The sequence below is a fragment of the Nicotiana attenuata genome, unplaced genomic scaffold (genome assembly GCF_001879085.1).
Source record: "Nicotiana attenuata strain UT unplaced genomic scaffold, NIATTr2, whole genome shotgun sequence".
Taxonomy (NCBI): domain Eukaryota; kingdom Viridiplantae; phylum Streptophyta; class Magnoliopsida; order Solanales; family Solanaceae; genus Nicotiana; species Nicotiana attenuata.
The window spans coordinates 362,753-390,053 of NW_017670909.1; the positions used below are offsets into that span (position 1 = coordinate 362,753).

Consider the following 27,301-nt stretch of genomic DNA (forward strand, 5'->3'; position numbering starts at 1 on the left):
AAGAGAGATAAAAGTTCTTTAAGATCAAGTTAATCACGTGGGTACCACATGTAATAGCAAAATTTAATTTAAAAATGATAAAAGAACACGTGGGAACCAAAGTAGCTTTTTAGTACTACTATAGGAGTAATATTTTTCTTTGAACTATACTGGGAATAATATTAATTATTTGAATAGACAGTCCTCTAGTGTCACGCTTTTGGCGGTCTCTTCGTTCGGTTGTTTCAATTTGAGTTTCAAAGGCCGAAACATTGTTTAAAACAAATACTATAATTATATTTAATCAAAATGAACTAACACTATTTCATAAAACAAATAATAACAATTGATACTAATGACTACTACTCATGTAAAGAATTATGATTATATGATGTTTATTCACTAGCTACTATGAATAGACAAAAATAAAAACAAAACAACTTAATCATTTTTAACCACGAATCTATCATCCTTCAAGTGATCTATTTTTTCATCAGGGTGCTCAAAGAAGTCTGTCACATCCATGTGGGTGATGTCAAATGTATTGTCAGAGATAAAATTAGCTTCAGGACCTTTATTCTTTAGAGTTGCTTGATAAAGCTTAACCAAATATCTTGTTGTACGACAAATATTTGCCAAATACCTTTTCTACCGCAACGATAACATCTAGTTTCTGAATCCTTTATTTTTGGCTTCTCATATTTCCCTTTCCACTTTGGGTGGTTATTTTTCTTTGGGGGAAGATTAACACCGGAAAAATTTCTTCCTTGGCCACGACCACGAACAGGATTATGACCTTTTCAGCGCTTAGCATAATGGGAATACACCTCATTCACTTTGGGCAATTGTATAAACCAGTGGGTCGATTATCGTGATTTCTCACGAGCAACTCATTGTTTCGTCAGCCACAAGGAGAAGAGAAATCAACTTAGAGTATCTCTTGAAACATTTCTCTCGATATTGTTGTTGCAAGACATGAAACGATGTGAACGTTTTTCAACCATATCATAGTCAGTGATATCTCCGCAAAGTTTCATTTGAGAAGTAATTTTGAACATCGCGAGATTGTATTTAGAAATAGACTTAAAGTCTTGGAGCCTCATATGAGCCCAATCATGTTGTGCTTGTGGAAGTGTAACCAACTTTAGGTTGTCATATCTTTCCTTTAAGTCATTCCACAAAACAAGTGGATTTTTGACATTCTACTTTCAACCCTTCATCAAGGCGATGGTGCCAGAAAATCAACGTCTTAGCACAGTCTTGGTTACATGCTTTATTTTTTTTTTATCTTTAATGGTGTCTCCAAGACCCATTGCATCTAAATGGATTTCAACATCCAACACCCATGACATATCGTTCTTGCCTGAAATTTTAAGGGCAACGAACTTTCGTTTCATAATATCACTCATAGTTAAAAGAGGAGAAAAATTACACGTTAGTATTCTCAAAGAGCTTCTTGAAACGGTATAGTCTCATGCTGATAACGTGAGATAAAATAATAAAAGATTGCAAAGAAAAGACAGAGAATTCTTATTGATTTTGAAACAAATTACAATGGAATAGAACCCCTCAATTTATAGGGGAAAAGTCACTTATAGCATGTTTGGCCCAGCTTCTAAAATCTGCTTATTTTGAAAAGCATTTTTCGCAAAAGCGCTTTTCAAAAAAGTACTTTTGGTGAGAAGTAGCTTGTATTTGGCTAATTAATTTGAAAAGTACTTTTGAGCAATAATTAGTGTTTGGCTAAGCTTTTAAAAAGTGTTTCTAAGTGTATTTTTCTCAAAAGTGCTTTGGAGAGAAGCTATTTTTTTCTGCTTCTCCAAAACTACTTCTGCTTCAACTCAAAAGTAATTTTTTTCCTTCAAAAGCTTGGCCAAACACCTTAATTTTGGCAAAAAATACTTTTAACTAAACAAAGCACTTTTTGCCAAAAAAAAAATAATTGGCCAAATATGTGATTAGTCACAAAGTAACAACCTCTAAAATCTCTCTAAAAGATAGACATTAACCTTAAATAAATACTATTTATGACAATTTTAAATTAAGTAATTCCCTAATGATTATCTCACCCTCAATGTGGGATATATTAATTCCAGGATTACTCAACCAGATCCCTAAGGGGTCGTTTCATACCCCGACTAAATTATTCCGGAATTATAATCCGAGAACTAATTCATATTACATGAGAGATCGGATAAAATAATCTCACATTTGATTGGATAAGGTGGAATAAGATGAAATATCCTGGATTAAATCTTGAATTAAATTTATACGTTGTTTGATTGAAGGTATAACTTTAACTCAATCCCACCTTATCACTCAGTATCAAACGACGCCTAACAATCTAACGTTATCTAGCAGAAGCGAACTTGGTCTTTTGAGTTACGTCATAAACTATGTGGCAAATTGCCAAAAAATGGAGACGATCGGGGGTTGATTGCAAAGAACAGCAAAGTTTAGGGTGTAAAATGCAAAGAGGACGCAAAATTCACTAACATTTTTGCTTAGGGGTAGGAAGACAAAGGAGGAGCAAAGCCGCAATGGCAGCTGGACTTGCAATTGGATTGACTGCTGTAAGACCGCAAGCACTTGGTACGAAAATCCTCAATTGCCAAAAAACCAAATGGGTCTTTAGCCCCTTGGCCTTTTCATCTTGTTCTTCAAATTCAAGAAAGCTAATACTGTATTCGAAGCCCGGTTGCTGTTTGTGTGATGGCCTCAAAGAAAAACTCAATGCAGCTTTCTCTCTTTCCACTCCCCATTCTCTCCATGACGTTCAATTACAGGTTCTAATTAGCCTTTTGACTTTTTAAGCGTTCTCTTTTGAAGTTTAATTTAATGGGTTTTGGGCAGGTTAGAGATATAACTAGCAATCCTGAGTGGGAGAAGGCTTACCAATATGAAATACCTGTGTTGGCTAGAGTGCGTCCTGATGGCACTGAGGTTTGATATGCTCTTACTACTAGTGCTTTTCTGCATCTTTATATGGAACTTCTAATGTTAAATAACTGTCGTAGTTCTTGCTTGTCTCTGTTTCATTTCATTGTTGTATGCTACTTATGATCAGCAGTGGACAGCCAGGATCTGTATTAAGAGGGTGTCAAAATTTTTTATATTTAAATACAAGAATAAGTCAAGGGCAGTCATACATATTATATATACATAGAAAATAATTTTTACGTATCTAAAGAGTGTAATTTTCTGGTGAAGGAGTGTCAACCTTTGAGCTATGTGGCTCAGCCACAACTTGTGATACTGTTTTGAGTGTGACAATATTGATAACCTTTGACCGCAACTATTAAAAAGGGCAGCCCGGACACCACGGTTATCACAACAACAAAAAGGCAGCCCGGTTTACGAAATATTCCACGTTCACGCAGGGTTCAAGGAAGGACCACAGTCCAAGGCAGTGTGATACATGCAACTTACTGTGACACAAGCGTCAATGGCTGATTCCATAACATATTGTACTAATTTTCATATTATTTCCCTAACAAACTTGAGAGTCTATTAGTTAGGACCAAAAAGAAAAAGGAAAAAATGGTGAAGGAAAGGGATTGCAAACCCTTTTTTTCTTCCCTTTCTTTCTATTCCTTAGAACCAATCAATCTCACACAAAAAATAATACTGTTCAAAATTAGTTATCTTTCATGTAATACATACCATCTTATACTTGTGAACTACCACTCAAATAAGCGTACGCATCTCTGTTTATTTATAAATCCTTAAGTACATATCCTTATTTAGAAGTTACATGGTTTCTGTAGTAAGTTAGGTTGAAATTTAAAAAATTAAAAAGTTAAGGAATAAGTTCTGCTCTACTTTCCACATACTGCTGTGGCATTGCCGAGAAGCTTTGTTCAAATACAATGTTTTGATCCTTAAGTTGCTTTTTCTGCTATCTATAAAGGAAACTGTGCGAGGCCAAAACCTTTATGAAATATTGTTATTAGTAGATGAGATGATTGAAGCACTTGTTGGTATTAGCTGTCATCAATTTTAGATTTTAACTTGAACACTTGATGCTGCTGAAGGAGCAGTACTTTTTAAAAGCGAATAGCGCAAAAGGGGATAGGGATATTGTGCCGGGTGATTTGGAGCACTGCGAGAGTCGTCGTGATTTTAGGAATTGTAGGCGCTTTAGTTTCGAAGAGGTCGCGAGGGATGTACGTAAGATGAGCAGAGCGACCGGGCCAGACGAGATCCCGGTTGAAATCTGGAGGTTCGCGGGTAGGGATGGCTTGGAATGGCTGACTGGGCTGTTTAATGTTATTTTTAGGACGAAGAAGATGCCCGAGGAGTGGCGGTGGAATATGATGGTTCCGTTGTACAAGAACAAAGGTGATATCCAAAATTGTAACAATTATAGGGGTATCAAGTTGCTTAGTCATACTATAAAAGTTTGGGAGAGGGTGGTGGAAGCGAGGGTGAGGAAGACTGTGTCTATTCCCGAGAACCAGTTCGGTTTCATGCCGGGGCGTTTGACTACGAAGCCATCCATCTAGTTAGGAGGTTGGTAGAATAGTACAGGGATAGGAAGAGGGATCTGCATATGGTGTTTATTGACCTAGAGAAAGCGTACGACATGGTCCTAAGGAGGTCCTTTGGAGATGCTGGGAGAATAGAAGTGTTCATGTCGCTTACATTAGAGTGATTAAAGACATGTATGATGGAGCTAAGATTCGGGTGAGGATAGTGGGAGGTCACACGGAACATTTTTCGGTAGGGATGGGGTTACACCAAGGATCTGCGCTCAGCTCGTTCTTATTTGCTTTGGCGATGGATACACTGACGTGACATATTCAAGAGGAGGTGCCTTGGTGTATGTTATTCGCCGACGATATAGTGCTGATTGATGAGACGCGAGGTGGTGTCAACGAGAAGTTAGAGGTTTGGAGACAGACCTTAGAGTCTAAAGGTTTCAAGTTGAACAGGACTAAGACAAACTACTTAGAGTGCAAGTTCAACGACGAGACGACGAGAGCGGATAGATGTGAGACTTGGTTCGCAAGTCATCCCTAAGAGAAGAAGTTTCAAGTATCTTGAATCAGTTATCCAAGGGAACGGGGAGATTGACGAGGATGTCACACACCGTATAGGGGCGGGGTGGATGAATGGAGGTTAGCATCTGGCGCCCTGTGTGACAAGCAAGTGCCACCAAAACTTAAAGGTCAGTTCTACAAGGCGGTGGTTAGACCGACAATGTTGTGTGGGGCTGAATGCTGGCCAGTCAAGAACTCCCACGTCCAGAGAATGAACGTAGCAGAAATGAAGATGTTGCGATGGATGTGCGGGCATACTAGGTTGGATAAGATTAGCAATGAGGATATTCGGGAGAAAGTGGGTGTGGCGCCTATGGAGGATAAGATGCGGGAAGCGAGGCTTAGATGGTTCGGGCATGTGAGACGGAGAAGTCCCGATGCTCTAGTGAGAAGGTGTGAAGGGTTGGCACTGGCAGGTAGGGGAATAGGTAGAGGGCGATCTAAGAAGTATTGGGGAGAGGTGATCAGGCAGGACATGGCGCGACTGCAACTTATCGAGGACATAACCCTTGATAGGAGGGTTTGGAGGTTGAAGATTAGGGTGGAAGGGTAATAGGTCGTAGTGTGTTTTTCTGTACTGTTTTGGGTTTGTAAGGGCTATCCGGCTAGTACCTGTCATTGTTTCTTAGATGGCTAGTGTTAGGGTGGTTTTTAGTGCTATCTTCCGCCTAGGTTTTCTAGTACCTTGCCGTTGTTATTGCTTGACTATTGCTTTTGCTCAGTGTTATAAATAGTGCTCGCCTCAACGCTAATAGCGTGAGGCGAGGCGATGCGAGTAGCCTGCGCTATTTTGGCTCTGTTGCGTTGCGATTGTAAAAGGCGAGCGCCTCTGCTTGTGTAGCGAGAGGCGAGCTGTGGCGTCGCTTTTTGAAAAAAAGAAAGAAAAAGGTGCAGATTAGGGCTTAAAACATTAGGGCTTGCAGTAATTTCACGTTTCTTTCTTCTTCAACCTACAAACAACAGAGCACCCAAGTCCAGCCAGCCCAGGTAAGCTTCTCTTCTTCTTTCTCCTCTCTTTCTTTCTTCCTTTTCCTTCTTCTTCTCTTCTTCTTTCAATTTTTTTTGCTCTGTTTTTTATCGAGCAACAGTGCAGAACAGAGAGTCTGTCTGTTGCTCTGTTTTTTTTGTTTTTCTTTTCTTCTTTTCTTCTGATCTTCTCTTCTTCTTTTTATTTTTTTTTTTTGCTCTGTTTTTTGTCGAGCAACAGTGCAGCAAAAAAAGGACAGAGAGTCTGTTTATGCTCTGTTTTTTTTTTCTTTCTTCTTCTGGTCTTCTCTTCTTCGTTTTTTTTGTTGCTCTGTTTTTTATTGAGCAGCAGTACTGCACCCTGTTTTTGCAGAGGCAGAGGCAGAGAACTTATTCAAAACTTTAAACCTGAAATTTCCTCCTTTTTCAGTTATAGAGTAGAATTAATTGCATATTGTGAATTGATATATTCATTAATATATTATTGTTATTGAGTTTTTAGTTATATATATAATATTTTATTTTTTTGTATAAATTGTCGCTTCACATCAAAAAGGCGAGCGCTTCGCTGCGCGCCTCTCGCCTCAGTGAAGCGGGCCCTCGTCGCTATTTGTCGCCGCACGCTATCCAAAACACTGCTTTTGCTGTTGCTATTGTTTTCTTCCACCTGTTTTTCCGGTCCATACATTATTGGTTGCATTTTCCTGGCTTCTTGTTGATATTTGCCTGTTTCTATTCTTCCTCTTGAGCCGATGGTCTTTTTGAAACAACCTCTTTACCCCTAAAGTGGGGGTAAGGTCTGCGTATACATTACCCTCCCCAAACTCCACTTGTGGAATTCCACTGGGTTGTTGTTGTTGAAAAGCGCAAAAGGACGACTAGGTTCATGGGGTTTGGAAGTACAATGACCACTCAACCCCGTATTTCAAGATCCTTAAAGTAAATATCATCATAGCCCTAAACATAGCAAATTTGACCCAAACTGTCCTTGCCCTCCTTTATCTTCACTCTTCAGATAGGTTCTGACCATTACTATTCACTTCCTAAATCCTAACTTGCCACTTGGTTAACTATGGATAATGCGTAATCATTATATAAATCACTGAAGCCTGTTTGGTAAGTTGGCTGAAACGTTACACTGTTCCTCTCGGAATACATCTGATACTTAAAGCCAGCTGGAAATATCTGTAAAAGATGGCATTGGAAGTCCTAGAAAGACTGCTTGGTTTAGATCACGTATCAGTCGATCTTCCAAAGATATACCTGACTCAAGCACAGTGCAAGCAAAAGTTGGTTTTAGAGAACTCCATTCCCAAAATCCTACCAAAATGTTTGCTTCCTTTGACATTATTATAGGCAGAAAAACGTTAACTTCGTAGCAGATTGTGACAGATTCATTCATGGATAAGGTTTACGCAAGGCGGTGCCTCAAGTTGAGGAAGATATCAATGTTAGAGAGCATATGCAGATCTAATGTAACTGGCAGGCTTTTGTGGGCATTAAAATAGGCAGTAGTTCAATTTACTAGATTTCCGTTATATCTAGATTTCCTGTGTTTGTAGATTCCTAGTTTTCCTTAATAGCCTTGTAATAAGGGTCTCATATTTAAAGAGACTGAATCAAAAGGAAGAGGAAGGATTTATACCAAAAACAAGAGGTCTGGGACTCTATGTAACGAGTCCTAAGGTTACAAGTCCCTTTTGACGAGCTTTACTATTGTATCAGAATAGGTCGCTCACGAAATAAAATCATGGGAGAGGACTTGTTTAACACAGACTTCACAGTGAATCGCCTTGTGACAAGATCTAGACATGTGGTTCTAATACTGATGCTGAGTGACGGGATCGATAGTATGATTCCTCTGTATGCATTGAGCTCTATTCAAGCCCATTTCACTCCAGTATTAAATGATTTTTCTTTGAGATAAAGTAGGGTTTTTTTTTCTAGAACTAGCCGTACATACTAACTTAAAAGTCTCTAGTCAGACCTAATGACTCCTAGCAAACATTGAATGCAATGTAAGTGTAACAACAAAAACGTAACATTTTAACCCAACTAAGTTGTAACAACAAAAACGTAACATTTTAACCCAACTAAGTGGTATCACCAATAAAGATTTCTCTAATGTGTTCTATTTCTTAGTTAAGTCTGCATTGATTCTAAGAGATTGTACGTCTTTTGAAATAACTGCCCCATATGATGTTATGTCTACCTTGTGTTCTTTTATCTCCTTCCATCCTCATAGGGTCACAACTATGGGTTAGACTTCGGAGCATTTGGAGATCCACATAAGATATGGTTAACCATCTCAAATGACATTATTCGACAATACTCATGTGAATATGTTAGGCCTTTGAGGTCTAATGTTTACTCCCATGTAATGTTGTTAGTCCTAAAGCATTCTCTAAACTTGCCTTTCACATTGTTAAGTTACTTCCTATTGTATAGCATCCATTACATTTGTATTCAATCCTCTGCGTGTCTGGTATTAATCCATTAATATCACATCAATGCTATCTGTGGTGCTCTTGTTGCAACTTGCATGGAGTTGTGTAGTTCAACCATTTATCAGAGGGAAAAAGGAATGCGTTTTGATAGAAGAATGGGGGATACCATGAAATTGGACTTACTAGCATTAATAGAGATCTGAAATAGGTGAAGTAAATTTGCCTTTACATTCATTGAACAATGTAGAAGATTGAAATCAATTTTGTGTAAAGCATCTCTTGTATTCTTGTGGCTTGTATTTTGTTTGGTATCTAAAAATTTTTCGTCTTTAAAGAACAAAGACAAATGCATTTGCATTTAAGCAATGGTTTGTATCATTTGTTGGAGTGACTCCACAAGTATCTCCATATTCCACTTCATTATCTTTTTATAAGCTACAATATAAGCTATATTTTTGCATTAAGTGTATGTGCATGCGTTCTTAATATAGGGATATGAATGTTTTGCCCAAGTATTTTTGTAACTCATGGACCTAAGCTCCCTCGAAATCAGAAATAAATAGAAGTTAGTTATGATACTAGTAAATATATATAAATGCCATAACATAACATGTATGAAGGAGTCATCAATAGAGCAAGTATAGTAGCAGGAGATACAAAGGAGCTTCCCATAATCATTGGTTTACACCGGTTGGCATTGAGCCTATACTTATTTAACCTAGTTATGGATGAGCTAATCAATACAGAACAAGATTAGGTCCCATGGTGTGTGCTATTTGTTTATACAAAACCAGCAAGGGTGTCAACCAAAAGCTTGAACTATGGATAAGCAATATGGAGAGTAAAGGGTCGTTTGGTAGGGTATATAAGAATAGTGCTGAGTAAGGTGTATTAGTAAAGCTGAGATTAGTAATGCATGGGTTAATAATGCAAGCATTAGTTATCCAGAGATTATTTCTTATCCACTGTTTGGTGTAGTGTATTAAAATTAAAATGCATTGCATAATTTTTAAGAAAATTAGTTGTTTATAAAAATGCCCTCCATATTCTTTAGCTTTAAGGGACTTTAAGGGCAATTTTGTCTTTAACCATGCTAATGCATGCATTAATAGCCTTGGTATTGCTATGTATTAGTTATACATAGGATAATACCAAATAAGTTGTATAACTAATACTTGCATTAGTAATACATAGGTTGAAAAAGTCTACCAAACAAGAGATTAGTAATACTAAAAGCTAATGCATGCATTGTTTCCTCTAATGCATCCTACCAAACGACCCCTAAGGGTTTTAGGACAAGTAACACTAAATATATGCACTACAAGTTCGCTCAGCATAAGAAGAGTAAAGTTGAGGTGAGATTAGAAGGAATTGTAATACTTAAATGCAAACAATTCAAATAGACAGGCTCGTTGTTCCAGGAGAATAAAATGGTAGATGAAGATGTTACGCGTAGAATCAAAATCGGATGGTTGAAATGGAAAAGTGCTATCACGGTGTTTTGTGATAAAAGGATGCCCTACCAAAATGGAAGATTAGTCTGATAGAACAGTTATAAGACCAACAATGTTACAAGGGAATAAATGTTGGGCCGTTAAAGTCCAACACATCCACAAGATGAGTATCACAGAGACGCGGATGCTAAAATGGACGTGTAGTTATACAAGATTAAAAATGATCACATTCGTCAGAAGGTGCAATTAATGGTTGCTTGAGATGGTTTAGTCATGTTCTGCATTGGCCTTCGGATGCATTTGTTCATAGGTATGAAACTATGGTGAGTGAAGGTATTAAAAAGAAGATGAGGTAGACCTAAAATCATATGGAAGGAAGTTATCATGAAAGACATACAATTTCATAGCATCCATACAAACTTGGCAAAAGATAGAGCATAGTGGAAGAAAAAGATCTATATCGGCGACACCAGTTAGTTGAGAATATATTTAAGTCATGTTGGTACATTTACTTTAGGTCTTGTGCTTTCTAGGAATTCTTTTAGTTTATATGAGATTTTTATGCCAATAGTAAATAGGTAAAAGGTCATATTTGCTCGTGAGTTATGCAAAATCGTATGGATTTGCCCTTCATAATGTGGAGGTCAAATATGCCATCGCTGTTAGCAAAATAGGCTAAAATTGTCCTTATTTCCAAACGGCAGAATCTTAGAGATAAATTAGTACCGGAAGCCTCCTCATTGGCATCTTCATTCACTTTTCTAATGTTGTAACACTTGTAACACCCACACTATGATTGTCACCAAGATTACCATGTCCTTCATTGTCATGAAAGCCATCAGAGGCATCGTCACCATCACCATCACCATTCTTGTCTTGGTGGCTGAATCCTCCATTAGGCTATTCACAAGGTTCTTAAAGAGATTAGCATTAAAATCAAATATGTAAACAAATGCAAAAAACATACAATATAGGTAAAAGCATTGAGATTTTTTTTTTGAGAAGGTAACATATTAGTATATTAATAACAAACTACACAAAGGGTGTGTAGTCCCCCATATTTACAAGAACCAAAACAAACTCCTAGTCCTTAGTCTTCCCATAAGGATTCTAATACATCAAAAATAGATTCAGGTTCTTCTAAGACCTCTCGTTTACACCAAAAATAGAACAGGACAAGACATTTCATTTTCAATTTTTGGATGCTACTGGCCTTGTCCTCAAAACATCTTTGATTTCTTTCTTCCCAAATTGTCCACCAAATGCAAGCAGGGACAATCCTCCATCTCTCTCTCCAAAAGAGATACCCTCGCTGTTCCAGCATGCTAGTACTTCAAATATTCTTCTTGGCATAGTCCACCCGATGCCCTTCAAACTAATGAATTAGAAGGAGCTTTATTGTACTCAACACCTGTGAAGCATTACTTCCTCCTTGATTCTTGGAAAGTGCTTCAATAGATTTAATTATAATGGAATTGATTCCATCATGTACTCCTTGAGCAATTGAACTTCCTTTTTAAGCTATTGACATAAACAATAAAATTTTAAAAAAATGTTGTTATACTACTCTAAATGTTAAAACAATTAAGTGACCATACCATTTGAAACTCTTACTTTAACTAGTTGTGCATTGGATAGGTGTTTGATCTCATCTCTCTAGTCCGTACTTTTCTCAGGTGGGTCAAGATTTTGATATGCACAAGAGGATGGAAAGTAAAGTTGTCATCACTTAATTGAATTGCAACTAGGGGTGTTTATTGGCCGGATCAGGCGGATAATTACGCTTAACGGTTATCAGATTATAAATGTAGTAATCCGCTAGCCATCCAACAAGATAACGGGCGGATTGGTATCAGATTAACAGTTATCGTGCGGTTATCGAGCGGCTTATTGAATATTGCGCATTTCCTTCAACTAGCAAAGAAAACTCATCCTTCATTTGTGAACATCGTTCATAAGACTAGTTTCGGGAGAGGAGATTAGGCGGAACATGGCGCAACTGGAGCTTACTGAGAATATGAGCTTTGATAGGAAGGGTGTGGAGGTCGAGGATTAGGGTAAAGGTTAGTAGGTAGTCGAACGTTAATGCCACAATCAACTGAAGCTGTAGACAGTTCAGATGTCGAGCTCTCTTCCTGCGACACACTTGCTCTCCCATGGTGTGAACAGGGCTCTTCAAGCATGCAAGTAATTGATACCCCAAATATTTACAAGCATACAAGATGGACAAAGGCTGTGATGTTAAAGGCATGCAAGGCTTTTGGGTTAAAACGTAGAAGGGTTTGAACATGAGATTATGGGCATCATCCTCCGAATGGATCAAAACCGGCAAATGCAGCTACAGAAACAAAAGTCACCAGGCAGGGAAAAGAGAAGGGGTAAGAAGAAGCAAGAAACAGAACTGGAAAGACTGAAATGGGGCCTAAATTACGAGGGTAAAAGGAAAGGGGATAGGGACAGGTTTTACAAAGCTTTCTCTGGATGAAAGTAAAAATATTAAGCTGGAACGTGCGGGGATTGAATGAAGCTGATAAAAGGACTACAACTTCATCACTGATTAAGAAGTGGAAGCCGGATATTGTTTGTTTACAAGAAACAAAAATTGAAGAATTCCCAGTATCCTAGATTAGGCAAATATGGGGTAATCGTTGGGTTGAGTGGGCAGAGTTGAAATCTGTAGGTAACAATGGAGGAATTATCATCCTATGGGACAAAAGACAATGGGCAAACAGGGATACTCATCAAGGTTACTATACTCTATCATGCATGCTAGAAAGTATGCATGAACAATTCAGATGGTATTTTACAGGGGTGTATGGGCCACACACAAATCCTGAAAGAGAGGAACTATGGCTAGAACTTGCAGCAATCAGATCTATCTGGAATGAGCAATGGGTTATAGGGGTAATTTCAATGTTTGTAGGTATGAAAGTGAAAAGATACAATTGTGTTAGAAGGTCCAGGGCCATGGTATCCTTCTCAGACATCATTCAAGACCTGGGTATTATAGACTTGCCTTTACAAGGAGCTTATTATACATGGTTCAGAGGTGAAGACTCATTGCAAGCTTCGAGAATAGACAGGTTCTTAATTTCCCCTGAATGGTGCGACAGTTTCAAAGCTATCAAGTAGCTAGCCCTCCCAAGAGTGATCTCTGATCACAGACCCCTACTCCTTGAGTGTGGTGACTGGGAAGCCACCCCCTCTTATTTCAAATTCGAGAATTTGTGGCTACAAGTGGAGGGTTTCATTGATAAGGTTAAAAATTGGTGGCAGAGCTATGTGATAGGAGGCAGCCTAGATTTTATACTTGCGCAGAAACTGAGAAGGCTCAAGGTAGACATCACTAATTGGAACAGAGAGGAGTTTGGCAGACTGGATACACAAAAGACTAAACTACTGGAGGAGTTAGCAATGCTGGAGCAAACAACAGAGAACAGGACCCAAACACAAGCTGAAAAGGAGAAACTAATGCAGATAAGAGTGGAATTACAGCAAATAGCAAAGGTTGAGGAGGTTTCATGGAGACAAAAATCAAGATGTTTATGGCTTAAAGAAGGTGACAGGAACACTAAGTTCTTTCAGAAAATGGCCAACTCCCACAGAAGGAACAATTACATTGACAGATTAAAGATAGGGGAGGAAATCACTGAGGACCAAGAATCCATCAAAGCTGAAATCCTAAGCTTTTATCAGAGGCTCTATTCAGAAAGTGAGCAATGGAGGCCTAGTGTCAACTTGGAAAACTTAGCTAGGATCTTGATGGAGGAAGAAGTGTGGCTGGAAAGAGCCTTTGAAGAAGAAGAAGTGATGGCAACCATCAATTCTTGTGCACCAGATAAAGCCCCAGTGCCTGATGGCTACACAATGGCTTTTTACCAAAAAACTTGGAACTTTATCAAGCCGGACATTATGGCAGCAATCAACCATTTCCACCATAACTGTCATATGGTAAAGTCCAGCAATGCCTCCTTCATTGCACTTGTCCCGAAGAAAAAAGGTGCAGTAGAGCTCAAGGACTTTAGACCAATAAGCCTTATTGGAAGTGTGTATAAGATAGTGGCTAAACTTCTGGCAGAAAGAATGAAGACAGTGATGGGGAAGCTAATCTCAGGGGAACAGAATGCATTCCTAAAAGATAGACAGATAACTGATGCAGCTCTTATTGCAAATGAGCTGCTGGATGAGAGACTTATAAGTGGAGTCCCTGGAATCCTATGTAAACTAGACATAGATAAGGCATTTGATCAAGTCAACTGGTCCCATCTTCTGTCAACACTAAGGGGAATGGGATTTGGTGAAAGATGGATAAGGTGGATCAAGTTCAGTCTAACCACTGTCAAATACTCAGTCCTCATCAACAGATCTCTCCCCTCAGAAAGGGATTAGGCGAGACCTTCTCTCGCCTTTTCTCTTCATCATAGTAATGGAAGGTTTGAGCAAAATGCTTGATAAAGCAAGGCAATTAGAATGGATTGAAGGGTTCAAGATAAGCAGCAACTCAGGGAATTCAATCTCAATCTCCCATCTGTTATACACAGATGACACACTAATCTTCAGTGGGGCTGAAAAACTACAGCTGCAGTACCTCAATCTAACCCTCCTTATTTTTGAATCTATTTCAGGTCTACACATAAACATGCTGAAAAGCATGATATATCCTGTCAATGTGGTACCTAACTTAGACGAGCTGGCAGGTATAATGAGTTGTGACATTGGCTCATTTCCTACTACCTACCTCGGACTACCCTTGGGAGCAAAACATAAGTCAGTGGAGGTGTGGAATGGTGTGATTGAGAAAGTGGAGAAAAGGTTAGCAACTTGGCAGATGCAGTATCTCTCAATGGGTGGAAGGGTGACTCTGATCAACAGTGTTTTGGACAGCATACCAACCTACATCATGTCCCTATTCCCTATGCCAAGTAAAGTCAAAAAGCAGCTAGACAAATTGAGAAGATCCTTTTTATGGGAAGGTAACAGTGAAGGTCACAAATTCCATTTGGTGAAGTGAACAACTGTAACTCAGCCAAAGTCACTAGGTGGTCTGGGCATTAGAGATCTTTCAAAACAAAGCAAGAGTTTGCTAATGAAGTGGCATTGGAGATATGGGCAAGAAGGCACAAGCTTATGGAAGGAAATAGTAAAAGCCAAATATGGTCACCTGGATAATTGGAGTACCAAAACCACAAGAGCTCCTCATGGGGTTGGGCCCTGGAAGCACATCAACAGCCTAAAGGAAGTCTTCCAACAAGAAGTGTCCTTCAAAGTTGGTAATGGAGCACATGTGAAATTTTGGAAGGATAAGTGGCTAGGGAACTTCACACTTCAAGAAACTTTCCCCATTCTATTCCACCTAGCTACTGATCCTAACTCAACAGTCGCACAGAATAGATCCAACAACACTTGGGAGGTCCTTTTCAGGAGAAACATACAAGACTGGGAGATAGAAGAAGTGCTTGACCTACTTGGAAGGTTAGCAAATTGTACAATGAGTATCCAGCACACGGATAAGCTACGATGGGGCACTTCTAAGGAAGGGGCATATACAGTGAAGGCAGGCTACAATAAACTTTGTGCTTTGAATGAAGTTATTGACATGTGGCCTTGGAAGCTAATCTGGAAAACCAAAATGCCTACAAAGGTCAGCTGTTTTGCATGGACGACTCTTAAAGGTGCTATTTTGACACAAGACAATCTTTGTAGAAGGAGCTTCCAGATTGTTAATAGATGCCACATGTGTAAGCTAAACTCAGAATCAATTAATCACCTATTTCTGCATTGCACAGTGGCTATTGATCTCTGGCACATGTTCTTCTCAATTTTTGGTATCAGCTGGACACTACCCCAGAACATTAAGGAAGCAGTTGAAAGCTGGAGCTTTTGGAAAGTCAACAAGGCCATCAAAAGTATCTGGAAAGTGGTCCCAGGTTGCATATTTTGGTGTCTTTGGACAGAAAGGAATCGAAGATGTTTTGATGGCATTTCAACTCCTATTCACTTTTTGAAAGCTAGATGTCTGGTGTATCTTTTTAGTTGGAGAAATATCTCCCCTGTAAATAATGTTATCCCCTTTCTAGACTTTATTGGCTCAATGAGCCTAGCCTGATGGCCCATTTTTTTGGTTAGCTCCCTATGATTAGAATAGCACATGATGTACTGGAGCTAACATCTCTTCTTTTGCACTAATTGCATCTTCTTGATGCCAGCAATACAACACCTTACTTCATCCAAAAAAAAAAAACGTTTCCCTTTGTCTTCCTCAGTTCGATAGCATTAGTGTTAATAGGATATTTTTATTCTTAGATTGGTATTACTACCTAGCGTTTACCTGCTATCTTGGCTTCGATCTTCTTTTTATCTTGTGTTGTTACTACTTGTTGTCATTACTTCTTTTTCATCTTTTCTTTAGCCGAGGATCCATCGAAAATAGCCTCTCTGCCCTTCCAGGGTAGGGGTAAGGCTATGTACATCTTACTCTCCCCATACCCCACTTGTGGAAACTCACTGGGTTTGTTGTTGTTGGTGGTGCTGCATCACTATCCAATAATAGAGGAAACAATGCTTCTGAGGTGTTGAACAATAGAGTTACTTATAATTCTCTCTCTCTCTCTATATATATATATATATATTTTAATGCAATTAATTTTGATAGCTTGATGGATGATTTTGCCACCAATTTAGGGATCCTGGCGGTGACTCTAATGGCTTTCATGGCAGTAAAAGCATGGTAATCTTGGTGACAATCATGGTGTGGGGGTTGAGAGCTCCCCGCCTTCCACAGTGAGGAGGAGGGTTCAAACCCCATCAATAACATAGCATCCTCTTTCCCTTTCCTGATATAATTAAAAAAAAACATGCTGTGGATGCTACAGGTCTCAAGGATAACAATGAATGAAGATGCCAATATGTTTTTTTTTTTTACCTGTAAGAAAAAAAACATGATAAGGTTGCTTGAGATTATTTAGTATTGGCACCTTTTTTTCCAAATGCACCTGTCAATAGATGCAGCATTGTGATGATCAAAGGATGTAACAGAGGACAAGATAAATTTAAATCATATGGATGATAGTTGTCTCAAGAGATCTATTTCTGTTGGAATCAAGGCAAATATATGATATCCCAACTAGTGGAGGTTGATGCATAGTTTTGTTGTTACACTTGTGAAATCCAGTGCCTTTTAGGACTCTGATTAGAGACTTGTAAGTTGGCGTAGAGATAAGTCTAAGATAAAGAGAATCTCTCGTTTATTAAAAAATCGTAATTTGCTTTAAAAGACAAAATTATTTAGTATTGAATGAATGGGAGTAGAATGGATATAGAGGAATCATGCCCCAAATAGTATCGGATTGAGGCATAATTGATGGATTAAAATTTTCATATATAAATGAGCATATAATATTGGAATAACTTATATCTACTTGCTGGAACCGTCTTGCTTTATCCCCATATTCATAACTGTGGTTCTACCGTTGTTTTTATCATGGCTAATCTATGGAGGTTTCTTGTGTTGACTAAGGGATTGTTTCTTATATTAGAATTATTGTAGTTATAATGAAGCTGTAAAACCTGAGACATTTGTTGGATGATGATGCATCATGCATTATTTGCCATATAATTCCCTTCTGATTGTTAAGGATGTGTTAAGGTATGTTGGAATTTCATTAAACTGGTGATTTGTCTTTTGCGTATTTGGTTCCAGTGGTCAAGGCTTGCTGTGTCTAGCAAGGCTAGATACGGAAAAGGAAAAAGACTACGGAAAACCTTGAATAGGACAGTTGTAATAAAGCCTTGTACGAACTGTAAGTTCTCCATAGAGAATTGAAGCTGCCCCTAGGCTATATATCGTCTACCCTGTGAACCTTTGGTTTGTTTCATGTGGAAAATTACTGTGATATTAATTCTCATCGTTGCATATATTCCGCAGGAGGCACTTCCTAGATTATCTCCTCGTCTTGGTGTTGAGGCTGTCCACAAGAAGATTGCAGCCGCATTTACTGAATGAGCTCTCAACAAGAATTTTGAAGCCAGTCTATGCTCATACCGCAAGGGTGATACTATGGTTGATATATACAGTTTACCTGTGTGATATGCCATAGAATATGAGAATACAAATGAGTAATACTAGATATTTATAGTACATTTTACCGCTAATAAATTTGTCTGGTACTAAATATAATGTTAGTTGTTGTAGCTCCATTCTTGGCACAAGGCTGGAATGATCTAACCATTACTAATCCTGCATCTGCGAGAAATTGCAATTTAAATGGAAGGTGACATTGCCAAGACTTCTCTTGGGAAATTCAATTTGGCAGAACAAATATCAGTGGATAGGATCCATAGTTTGTCCGCGAAGTTCGGGGAAACAGATGAGCTGATTTTGGTATATCTAAATCTTACTGAAAACTCTGAAGCATGAGTTATAGAAAGAAGATATTTCCAAATGTTGCAATAACTATGGAGTCCTTTACTGAAAATTCACCCGCACATAAATATGAGTACAAGGATGTTATACCTTGTAAATGATGTGGCAAAATGTACAATCTTTGGCAGAATCTAAGCAATTTAAATTTCCCAAAAGCTTACGTTAGGTGGCTGGTAGGAAGACACAAATGACTTTGCGCAAGATTTGGTTTAGAATCCCGGCAAACATTGTGGTGATAAAGGATAGGGAGAAAATCACAGACGTTTTCATGGTGCAATTGAGCCTAGTCATATGTTGAAGTCCCCAAGTGTAACAGACCTTGTTTATTGGTGCAACTTAAAAACAATTTAAGATGCTTTAATAGATATGGTTAACTTCCTAAATTTTGTAGTAGAGACTCATTTGTAACTGGACTCCCTGGTGCGGTCTCAATTAATACTAATATTTATTAGTATTAGCTCAACTAAAAGTAGAAGAATGATGTACATTTGGATTGCACTTGTTCCCTGAGCATAGGGCACTAGTAGTTTCACTTACAGAAGATATGATCTCCGTCCTTTTGGTTCACTGTGGATCAAAATAGTCCATTACAGAAGCAACAAATGGATACAAGTGAAGAGAAGAAAGAATTTTAGATCTTATGGCAGATAGATGAGAAGTTGTGGTTGATCTATTCTATAAGCTACATTTTCGTGTGATGGAAAAATTTGTCAAATCTAAATGAGCTTTTTCTTGCGAAAGTAGGACTTCAGATAGCATAGTTGCAGAGCTGCAACTGCTAAGCATATACCAAGGGACATTATGCTTAACCATGCCACTCTAGCATTAGTTTCCTCATTATCTTCCCTCATTTCTGCTTCCCTGCGACACGCATACAAGAAAAAACCATGTTACTTATGAGGTAGTAGCCAAAAGAAGGATAGAAGCATCGGTTGCACCAAGGGTTACTGAAAAAGTAAAAAAAAAAAATCAATTATCTTTACCTTAACTTATTTTGTCTCAGAACTGATGATTTTATAACACACTTCCCTATTAGGTCTTCATAAATCAAAACTAGGTCTTCATAAATCAAAACTATGAGGACAGCAGCAACTATGCTCACTACAAAGAACAAAGTCAGCAGCAACTATGTTCACTACATCAGTTACCCTTGACATTTTTGAAACGGTCAGCCATTACTTGTTGCTCTCTGAACTAAGTAAAGTATCAGAGAGTTGCAAAGTTGAGTACATAATTATAAGTTATCCACTATCCTAAAGTCTCCACTATAGATTTCCTTTGTTGTCTTTTGGATACAGCACGAGAAAACCAGCTTCTCATCACTATTAATATGCAGACTCCTGCTGGAAATATTAGTCATAAGTTTATGAAATGAAAGACTTGAGGCTTCAGAAACCAGCATTGGCATACACGCATGAATGGATTCTAACGCAAGAGGGAAAGGTATACAACTAAAAAAGTTAAAGGACTTCCAACAGCAATGAAAGCAAACCGCAAACATATATAATCTGGGGTCTGGAGCACATTTGAGAAAGTTAGTTACCTATGCTTCAGGTACTCTAAATTTTCCTGAATGGCGTGCACTATCCCTTCAAGTTTCACCAACTCAAGTTCGATACCCTACAAGGGAAAAAACACATGATGAAAGAATAAAACATGATTAGTTAAAAAAGAGAAGCATACACAATAACTAGTCCCTCCACGATGGAGGGAGTTAGTGTGGATGGCAATTATATACTTGTGAACTTACTTCTATCTTTTCCTTCCTTGCAACTGACTCCCAATCCTTTGCACTGATTCCTGTCTTCCAGTCAACACCAATAGTCACACCTTTAGCCCCAGGGGCATGGTTGTCCATCCAGAAGCATGCCAAGTAGTTACCAGCCTCAGTGGTTGTGAAGGCAAATTGACCATGAGTGACATTCTCTTTATGGTAAAGATTGTTTCCAAATGGTGATGTGACCTAAAAAGAAAGTTGCAATGATCAAGCTCATGAAAACTGCACCATAAGTGGAAATAAGTGCAAAACAAAATTACTTTTCTCAAGGCTAATCGAGACCTGACCCTTGTTTATGTATGATTTAATCAGTAGTATAGCCCTAATAAAATTTTCAAATATATCAGTGTTGAGCTATAATGTTAGCATGAAACATTTCATCCCTAGATTGACCTCAACGAAGATGAGATAATTTGTCTACACATATTGTACATAGAAATAATGTATCACTTAATGAGAGATGCAACACAAATTATTCCCTATAATGTAAATTTATAATCTTTGAGAAGACATAAAGTGTATGTCTTAAAGCTATCACCTTAGCACAATAAGGAAATCATGTTCATTACTAGCTCAGGCTAGGGGCTCTTTGATCCTCCTTTTCACAGAATGAAACACGTGAAGCCAATTACAGAATTCCATTTACAATGAATTAAGTGGTTAAAAATCAGTGTTCATCACCTATCAAAAAGAAGGAAAAAAAACTAATGTGTTGAATTCTATTTGTCACTGGACTCCAGATTGATCCTCCCCGGTCTATTTTTCTTGACTAAAAGCTTATATGATGCATGGTCAACAAGTTTCTACAATTGAAATCGAAGTACTAGCAGATGACTAAGAACCTAAAGAGAACAAATCGTCCAAAAGTTGGTACGCTACTCAAATTTCAGACGCTCGCCTTTTCACTGATTAATTAAATCTCAAAACTTCATTCTTTTGTAGGCTGTCTCTGAGAACATAAAAATCTGAGAAGTTAAGTGTTGCCAAAAGAGTCCATTCTGCTTTCATCCTGCTTACGAGGAACACAAGGATCCAACAAGGACAAAGGTCATGGACGCTGTCTTCGGGTTAATTTTCCTTTATCAACGGAGGAATACTATAAAATGATAGTCACTGCGAGATTCATGTTTGACACAATCTGACCAAGTCCAAAAATCTTTTTCTTGCTTGATACACATTTGACACTCTTGGGCACATTGTGTGCAATGTCACCATTCCTCAAGCATGCATTTTATAAACATTTGTCAAGAGGCTATAGCTTATATCATTTTCTTCTCGAAATAACAAAACTTTTTCACCAGTGGATGCATTTTATCAGCGGATAACATTGCATATATGACTCCAGACGTATGATTTTGTCTGATATCATGCTCCGCTTACTCAATATTCCAAAGAAGGCGGAAATTTTCCTTCTAGGTAGAATTATAAAATCAGCAGTAATTCTAATTAACATATAACAAATAATACTATCTCCATCCCATTTTATGTTATGAGGTTCAAAGTACAACGGTCAAAGCCCCTAATTTTCGGTGTAAAATCGGATATAGATTTTTCAAATTTTTGAAATAAAATATATAGATTTAAAAACTGCATAAAAGTACTATAAGACCGAACAGTCAATAGTTCAATATTGAAATATGTCTATAAAATAGTAGACAAATAAAAAACTACTCCCTCCGTTTAAATTTAAATGACACACTTTCTTTATTAATCTGTTCCAAACAGAATGACACATTTAAAAACAATTTAACTTTACACTTTTCGTTTTAACCGATTTACCCTTAATGAGAAGCTTTTATAGCCACACAAATATTATGGTCCCACAAAGAGACTACATGTTTCACAAGTCTTCTTCTTTTTTCTTAAACTTTGTGTCAAGCCAATCTATATTATCTAAATTGAAACGGATGGAGTATTAGACTCCCCAAATAGTAATAATGTCACATAAAATGGGACAAGATGGAGTATTTGTATAATTTTAAACTTGATCTGAGATCTAACACTCTTTTTGCAGCTACCAACTATTATCTGAATAAATCCATTGAAACTTACGTACGTTAACTCATTCAAACTATCTCAGAGAAAAAGTATAAACTAAGACAATCATTATGGGACAGAAGGAGTATTAAGCACTAACTTCACACGACACATACACCAGCTAGGTATGATGTGCACGGCATAGACATGTTTCTGTATGCATTTAATTAGATTATATCTTAGACACATGCATACACAATTTTCAAGCCATACACATGCATGCTGTTCAATTTTTAACATGTTGGTATGACGACCCGATAGGTCGTTTTAAGTACGAGCCTTTATTTCTGTATTCCGAGACCTCTCATAGCTTCATTTGATGATTTATGACTTGCGTACGTGGTGCGTGTCTTTATTCGGAAAGCTTTTAAGTGGAATTTTGAAGCAAACATGATTTTTGACTTAAAATAAGGCTAGAGTTGACCACGGTCAACGTATTTTGGTAAACGATATCGAATCGATATTTAAACGATTACGGTAGGTTCGTATGATGTTTTTGAACTTGTACGCATGTTCGATTGGGGTCTCGAGTGACTCGAGGGCGTTACTGCGCGTTATGTGAAAGATTGTAAAATTTCGTTTTAAATGAAGCTATGAGTTTCAGGTGCATTGCAGACTGATTTGGAACAACTGATGCATAGTTGTTGCTGGTGTAAACTTGCAGGTATCGCAATTGCGAAGACCTGCTCGCAATTGCGAGCCTGACGCTGCAAATGCGAATATGGGCTCGGGGCTGGAATTTCGCATTTGTGAAGTAAATTTAGTTCACTTTTGCGAAGTGAGCTGGGATCACATTTGCGATCTTAGTGTCACATTTGCGAACACAGTGCATAGTAAGAACAGCTATGTGAAGCATTACTCGCATTTGCGATTGGGGGGGCTATTCGCAAATGCGATGATTATGTCGCATTTGCGACTATCGCATGTCTGTGACACTGATCGCGTTTGCGATCAGTTGTTCGCATTTGCGGATATCAGTTCGCAATTGCGACATCTGCACCTGGGTAAAAGTTGGGAAAATCGGGAATTAGCTCATTTACACCAATTCTCAACCCTAGACTCCATTGAGGCGATTTCTTGAGAGTTTTTTCTTCCTAAATTCATTGGTAAGCAACTCTAATTTATTTTCCATCAATTCCCATTACTTTCCCATGAATTTCTTCATCAAATCTATGAACTTCAAGGTAGAAATTATGGGTTTTGGGTAGAACTTAGAAATTTTGTAAAATTGAGATTTAGATCTCAAAATGAGGTCGGATTTTGAAACAAATTACATAACGGGCTCGGGGGTCAATGAGTAATCGGGATTTTGTCCGAATCTCGGGTTTCGACCAAGCGGGACCGGGGTTGACTTTTTCATATATGATCAATATTGAACATTTTTCATTCGTGGGTAGTTTCTAAAGCTTGTTTTGAATTGTTTGAACTATATTCGGCTAGATTCGGTTGGTTTGGAGGATAGTTCTAAAGGAAAAGCCGTGGTTGATTATTGATTTGATTCTGAAAGGAGGTAAGTGTCGTGTTTAACTTTGACTTGACGGAATTAGGACTTATTTGTTCTCTTTCCTACGTGAATTATATGTGGGGATGATGTATACGCAAGGTGACGGGTGTATATGCGTTATCACGGGTTAAAGTATGCGGGGTGGGCTATTTACCTTTATGTCATCATTTATTGCATGTTATGTCTCGTTACGTGCCTTGATTGCTACATGTCGTTACTTGTTATTTATGCCTTACTTGTTACCTGTCATTTAATTGTTACTTGTTCCTGTTTATATCTGCTTACTTGCTATATGTTTTTGCTTGCATTTATTGAACACCTTTACTATTTCATGCCTTACATGCCTTTATTGCCTTTACCTTACTTGTTGCACTTTATTAAGTATATCCGATCGTGTGAGCCCTTGGCTATTCTTGCGTTAATGAGTTGTCGAGGTTCGTGTTGGCTTACGATATGAGGATACTTTATGAATTTGAGTTGTTGGTTGTTCTCTGGTTGTACTCGTAGTTCCTTGGTGATTTATAAGCTTGGGTTTCCATTTTATGTTGAGATTAAGGATTTGTTGTAATAAGCTGTTGATGATAATGAAATGATATAGGGAATGGGTTGCGCGCCACAACAGAATGAAAATGATATGATAATGGATTAGGGTGCACGCCATAACAGATATTGATATGATATTGGGTTCGGGTTGCACGCCGCAACAAATATTGAAATAGTGTTGGGATCGGGTTGCGCGCCGCAACGGAAATGATGTGTTCTAACCATTTGTAGCTGTGATATTCTATTTTTTGGATTGAGATATGATGTTACCGGATGATGTTATTCTGGGGCACTCTGTTAGTTGATCTTCGGGTCCCGTTCTTATAAGTGTATACGTTTCCTCTATAATTTTGTTGTCTATTTATTATTCAAACAGGTTTATAATGAGTGACTTGTCATAGCCACTTCGTCGAGGAGTACATAGGGTCGGTTGTACACATACTAAACTTTTGCACTTCTTGTGTGGATCCCAATGTTGGTCCTGGCAGCGCTTAGAGGAGATTGCTCCGATCAGGTCTATCCCGGAGACTTGAGGTACAGCTGCATGACGTTCGCAGTCCCTAAGGTCCTCTTCATTATCTTTTTTTTACTGTTTATCTTGTTTCGAAAAATTGTGTTTCATTTTAGACTATATTTGTAGCGCTCTAGTCACTCATGTACTTGTGACTCCGGATTTCTGGGATTAGTATAGACAATGTTATTCATGGATTTATTATATGTATTTAGAGTATTTCAGTGTTTAATTATTAACATTTTGCTTTCAAAACTGTTAAGTTGATAAATTCTTTAACTAATGTCGGCTTGCATAGCAAGTGGATGTTAGGCGTCATCACAGCTCCATGGTTGGAATTTTGGGTCGTGACAGTTGGACATGTAACTTTTTAGCATTCATACTACAATTATATATGTTTGTATGTCAATAGAATGCATTGAAGTTCATTCTTATGCATAAAAATTTACATATCAGCTATTAATCACCATCATGACACCAAAAAAAAAAAAAAAAAAACCCTCCATCCTATTGTATGTAACACTCTTTGGCTACATGGAAATAAAGAAAATAATTTCACGTTGTTATTGTATAGATTAGTGGTGGAAGAAACTGCTATTAAAAAGACTGTTTGGTAGCTTGAATAGCTAAATGACTGTTAAATTAAGATTTACATTTGACTAGCTAAATGACTTTAAGTTCCAGAAATTTGTGAAAATTGTATGGAGAATTATTACTATTGGAGCAAAGTGTGAAATTATGGAATATCAAAATAGAAAGAGTTTACATAAATTGGACATATAAGAAATGGATAAATAAAAAAAAGTTTTAATACAAGGATCATTTTGTGATACAAGAATATAAGTCACACAGACGTCATTAAACACTACTAAATACATCTAAGCATCTATTACCATGTGAACAGTATACAGTTCAGCAAAAGAATATCAATCAAGGCACTGGACCACTTGATTATTTTATTCCGCATCTTTATAGCTTCCAAGCCTCATAGGTAGCTCAGCAATGAAACAGTAGCTGTGATTTTTCATTTTGTAATAGATCTCTAGTGTTAATCACAAAGCAATCCATCCCTCTCTTTCTGACTAGCTCCTCAAATTCTTAACATCTTCTTTTGAAGGCAAATCTTTCTTTAGTTCTATTATTGAATCCATGAAAAATGTCGGATAATTTGATTTAGGATTGACAAGAAAGCATTTATGCTTAAAGAGGCACTAGCCACTAGGTACAGGACTATTTGACTGAAGGGGTGTTGGATAGGTGAGGCTGCTAAAAGTAGAGCTATAATCAAGAAAAGTAATAGAGATTTTTCAGAATTTCGAAACATACAAGCATTGATCTTCCCCAAGGAAACCAACTCTCTTTAGATAAGGTAATCGGAGTAAGCGAACATACTAAGCGAAAATACGGATGATCTTTTTTTCTAGAATAAACTTGACTCCGTCTACACTATAATACGTAGTTGAGGACATAGTACAACTTAGTATATGATTTCACCCAACCATGAGCTATGTTGCTCGGATCCTCAAAAAATGCAGGAGGATCCAACACACACCAGGGCGGCATTTTTGAAGGATCTGAACAACATAGACCATGAGAGAACCAAGTGCCTTCCACCCATAAGGATCTATAGAATGCGTAAGACCATGCTCTAAAATGACACCATACGATGCTCTATAGTTTAACAACACAACAAGCTCTCGCCAATAATAACACTAAAAAAGCATTGAAGAATCGAAGGATAAACCTACTTTGTTAGTGTCTATCTTAGAAGTTGAGACCTCGCTAATTTCATTACTTTATTGATGTGGTTTAATATCTATTCGTCTATTCCAATTTATGTGATACAGATTGAATTTTTTGCGGTCAAACGCTTCTTGATATTTCTATAGCTTGAACAGAAAAATAGCTCCCAATGTGAAATTTAACAACATTTTATTTCTTCTATAATCTTAGATTAACTGTATCAAGTTGACATGGAAGATCAAAATTACGAGATTAAGTCCAACGTGTGCTTAGTCTTTTGCAATCAAAGCTCAATATGTGATACTAGCATTTTCTATCCTAGTTTAATAAGTAGTTGCAGGAAACTCAAATTAAGAGGTTTTAAATCCAACCAGCACACTTAAAGTTGCTCAATTGGATCCAAATTACATCCTACAGCTACTATATACATCATAGTATCAGAAATATCTCTACGTCAAAATCTTCTTAGCATAAATCAGTTAAAATTAAAGAACTGATGATAAATTCTGCGGTGCTTTACCTTGACGGAGATGGTGGGGACAACATTAGCTTGCGCGTGCTCTTCGTCGCCGATTACATTGTAATCAGCTAAAACGACGACGTTTGAATGGATTTCCTCAGATATACACTTAGTCCCCGAGCTCGGCACTTCCATCCATATCGCCTCTGCAGTGGGCGCCACCGCCAGCACCGCCGCAGTAGTCAACAACAGTAACACCAAAAATTCAGTCAACTCCATATTTTGTTTCTACTAATGGAATCTGAGATGAGATTTTCAGATTTCAGATTTGTTCTTATTTTCAGAGGGAGAGAAGACTTTTGAAATGCTATATGTGAGTTTTGGTGTAGCTCAGATTCTATACGTTGGTGAGCGTG

At 37.8% G+C, this 27,301-nt stretch overlaps 2 protein-coding genes across 3 annotated transcripts; one reads left to right on the forward strand and one right to left on the reverse strand.

Annotated features, from left to right (window-relative positions):
• The first annotated feature begins 2,465 nt into the window (after window positions 1–2,465).
• LOC109244411 lies at window positions 2,466–18,127 on the forward strand. 2 transcript variants are annotated; one of them, XM_019411494.1, is made up of 4 exons: window positions 2,466–2,765; window positions 2,833–2,922; window positions 17,588–17,687; window positions 17,813–17,904. In XM_019411494.1, coding segments are annotated over exons 1-4 (438 nt in total). In that variant the 5' UTR covers window positions 2,466–2,519; the 3' UTR covers window positions 17,815–17,904. The 2 variants fall into 2 exon arrangements, with proteins under 2 accessions (XP_019267039.1, XP_019267040.1); XM_019411495.1 differs by lacking the exon at window positions 17,588–17,687 and having other exon boundaries at window positions 2,473–2,765; window positions 17,813–18,127.
• A 606-nt stretch (window positions 18,128–18,733) lies between these two features.
• On the reverse strand, window positions 18,734–27,301 carry LOC109244410 (transmembrane emp24 domain-containing protein p24delta3-like). The gene is made up of 4 exons (XM_019411493.1): window positions 26,946–27,301; window positions 20,061–20,273; window positions 19,854–19,930; window positions 18,734–19,171 (listed from the first exon to the last, which is right to left on the reverse strand). Exons 1-4 carry the CDS (start codon window positions 27,162–27,164, stop codon window positions 19,027–19,029), a joined length of 654 nt encoding a protein of 217 aa, XP_019267038.1. The 5' UTR covers window positions 27,165–27,301; the 3' UTR covers window positions 18,734–19,026.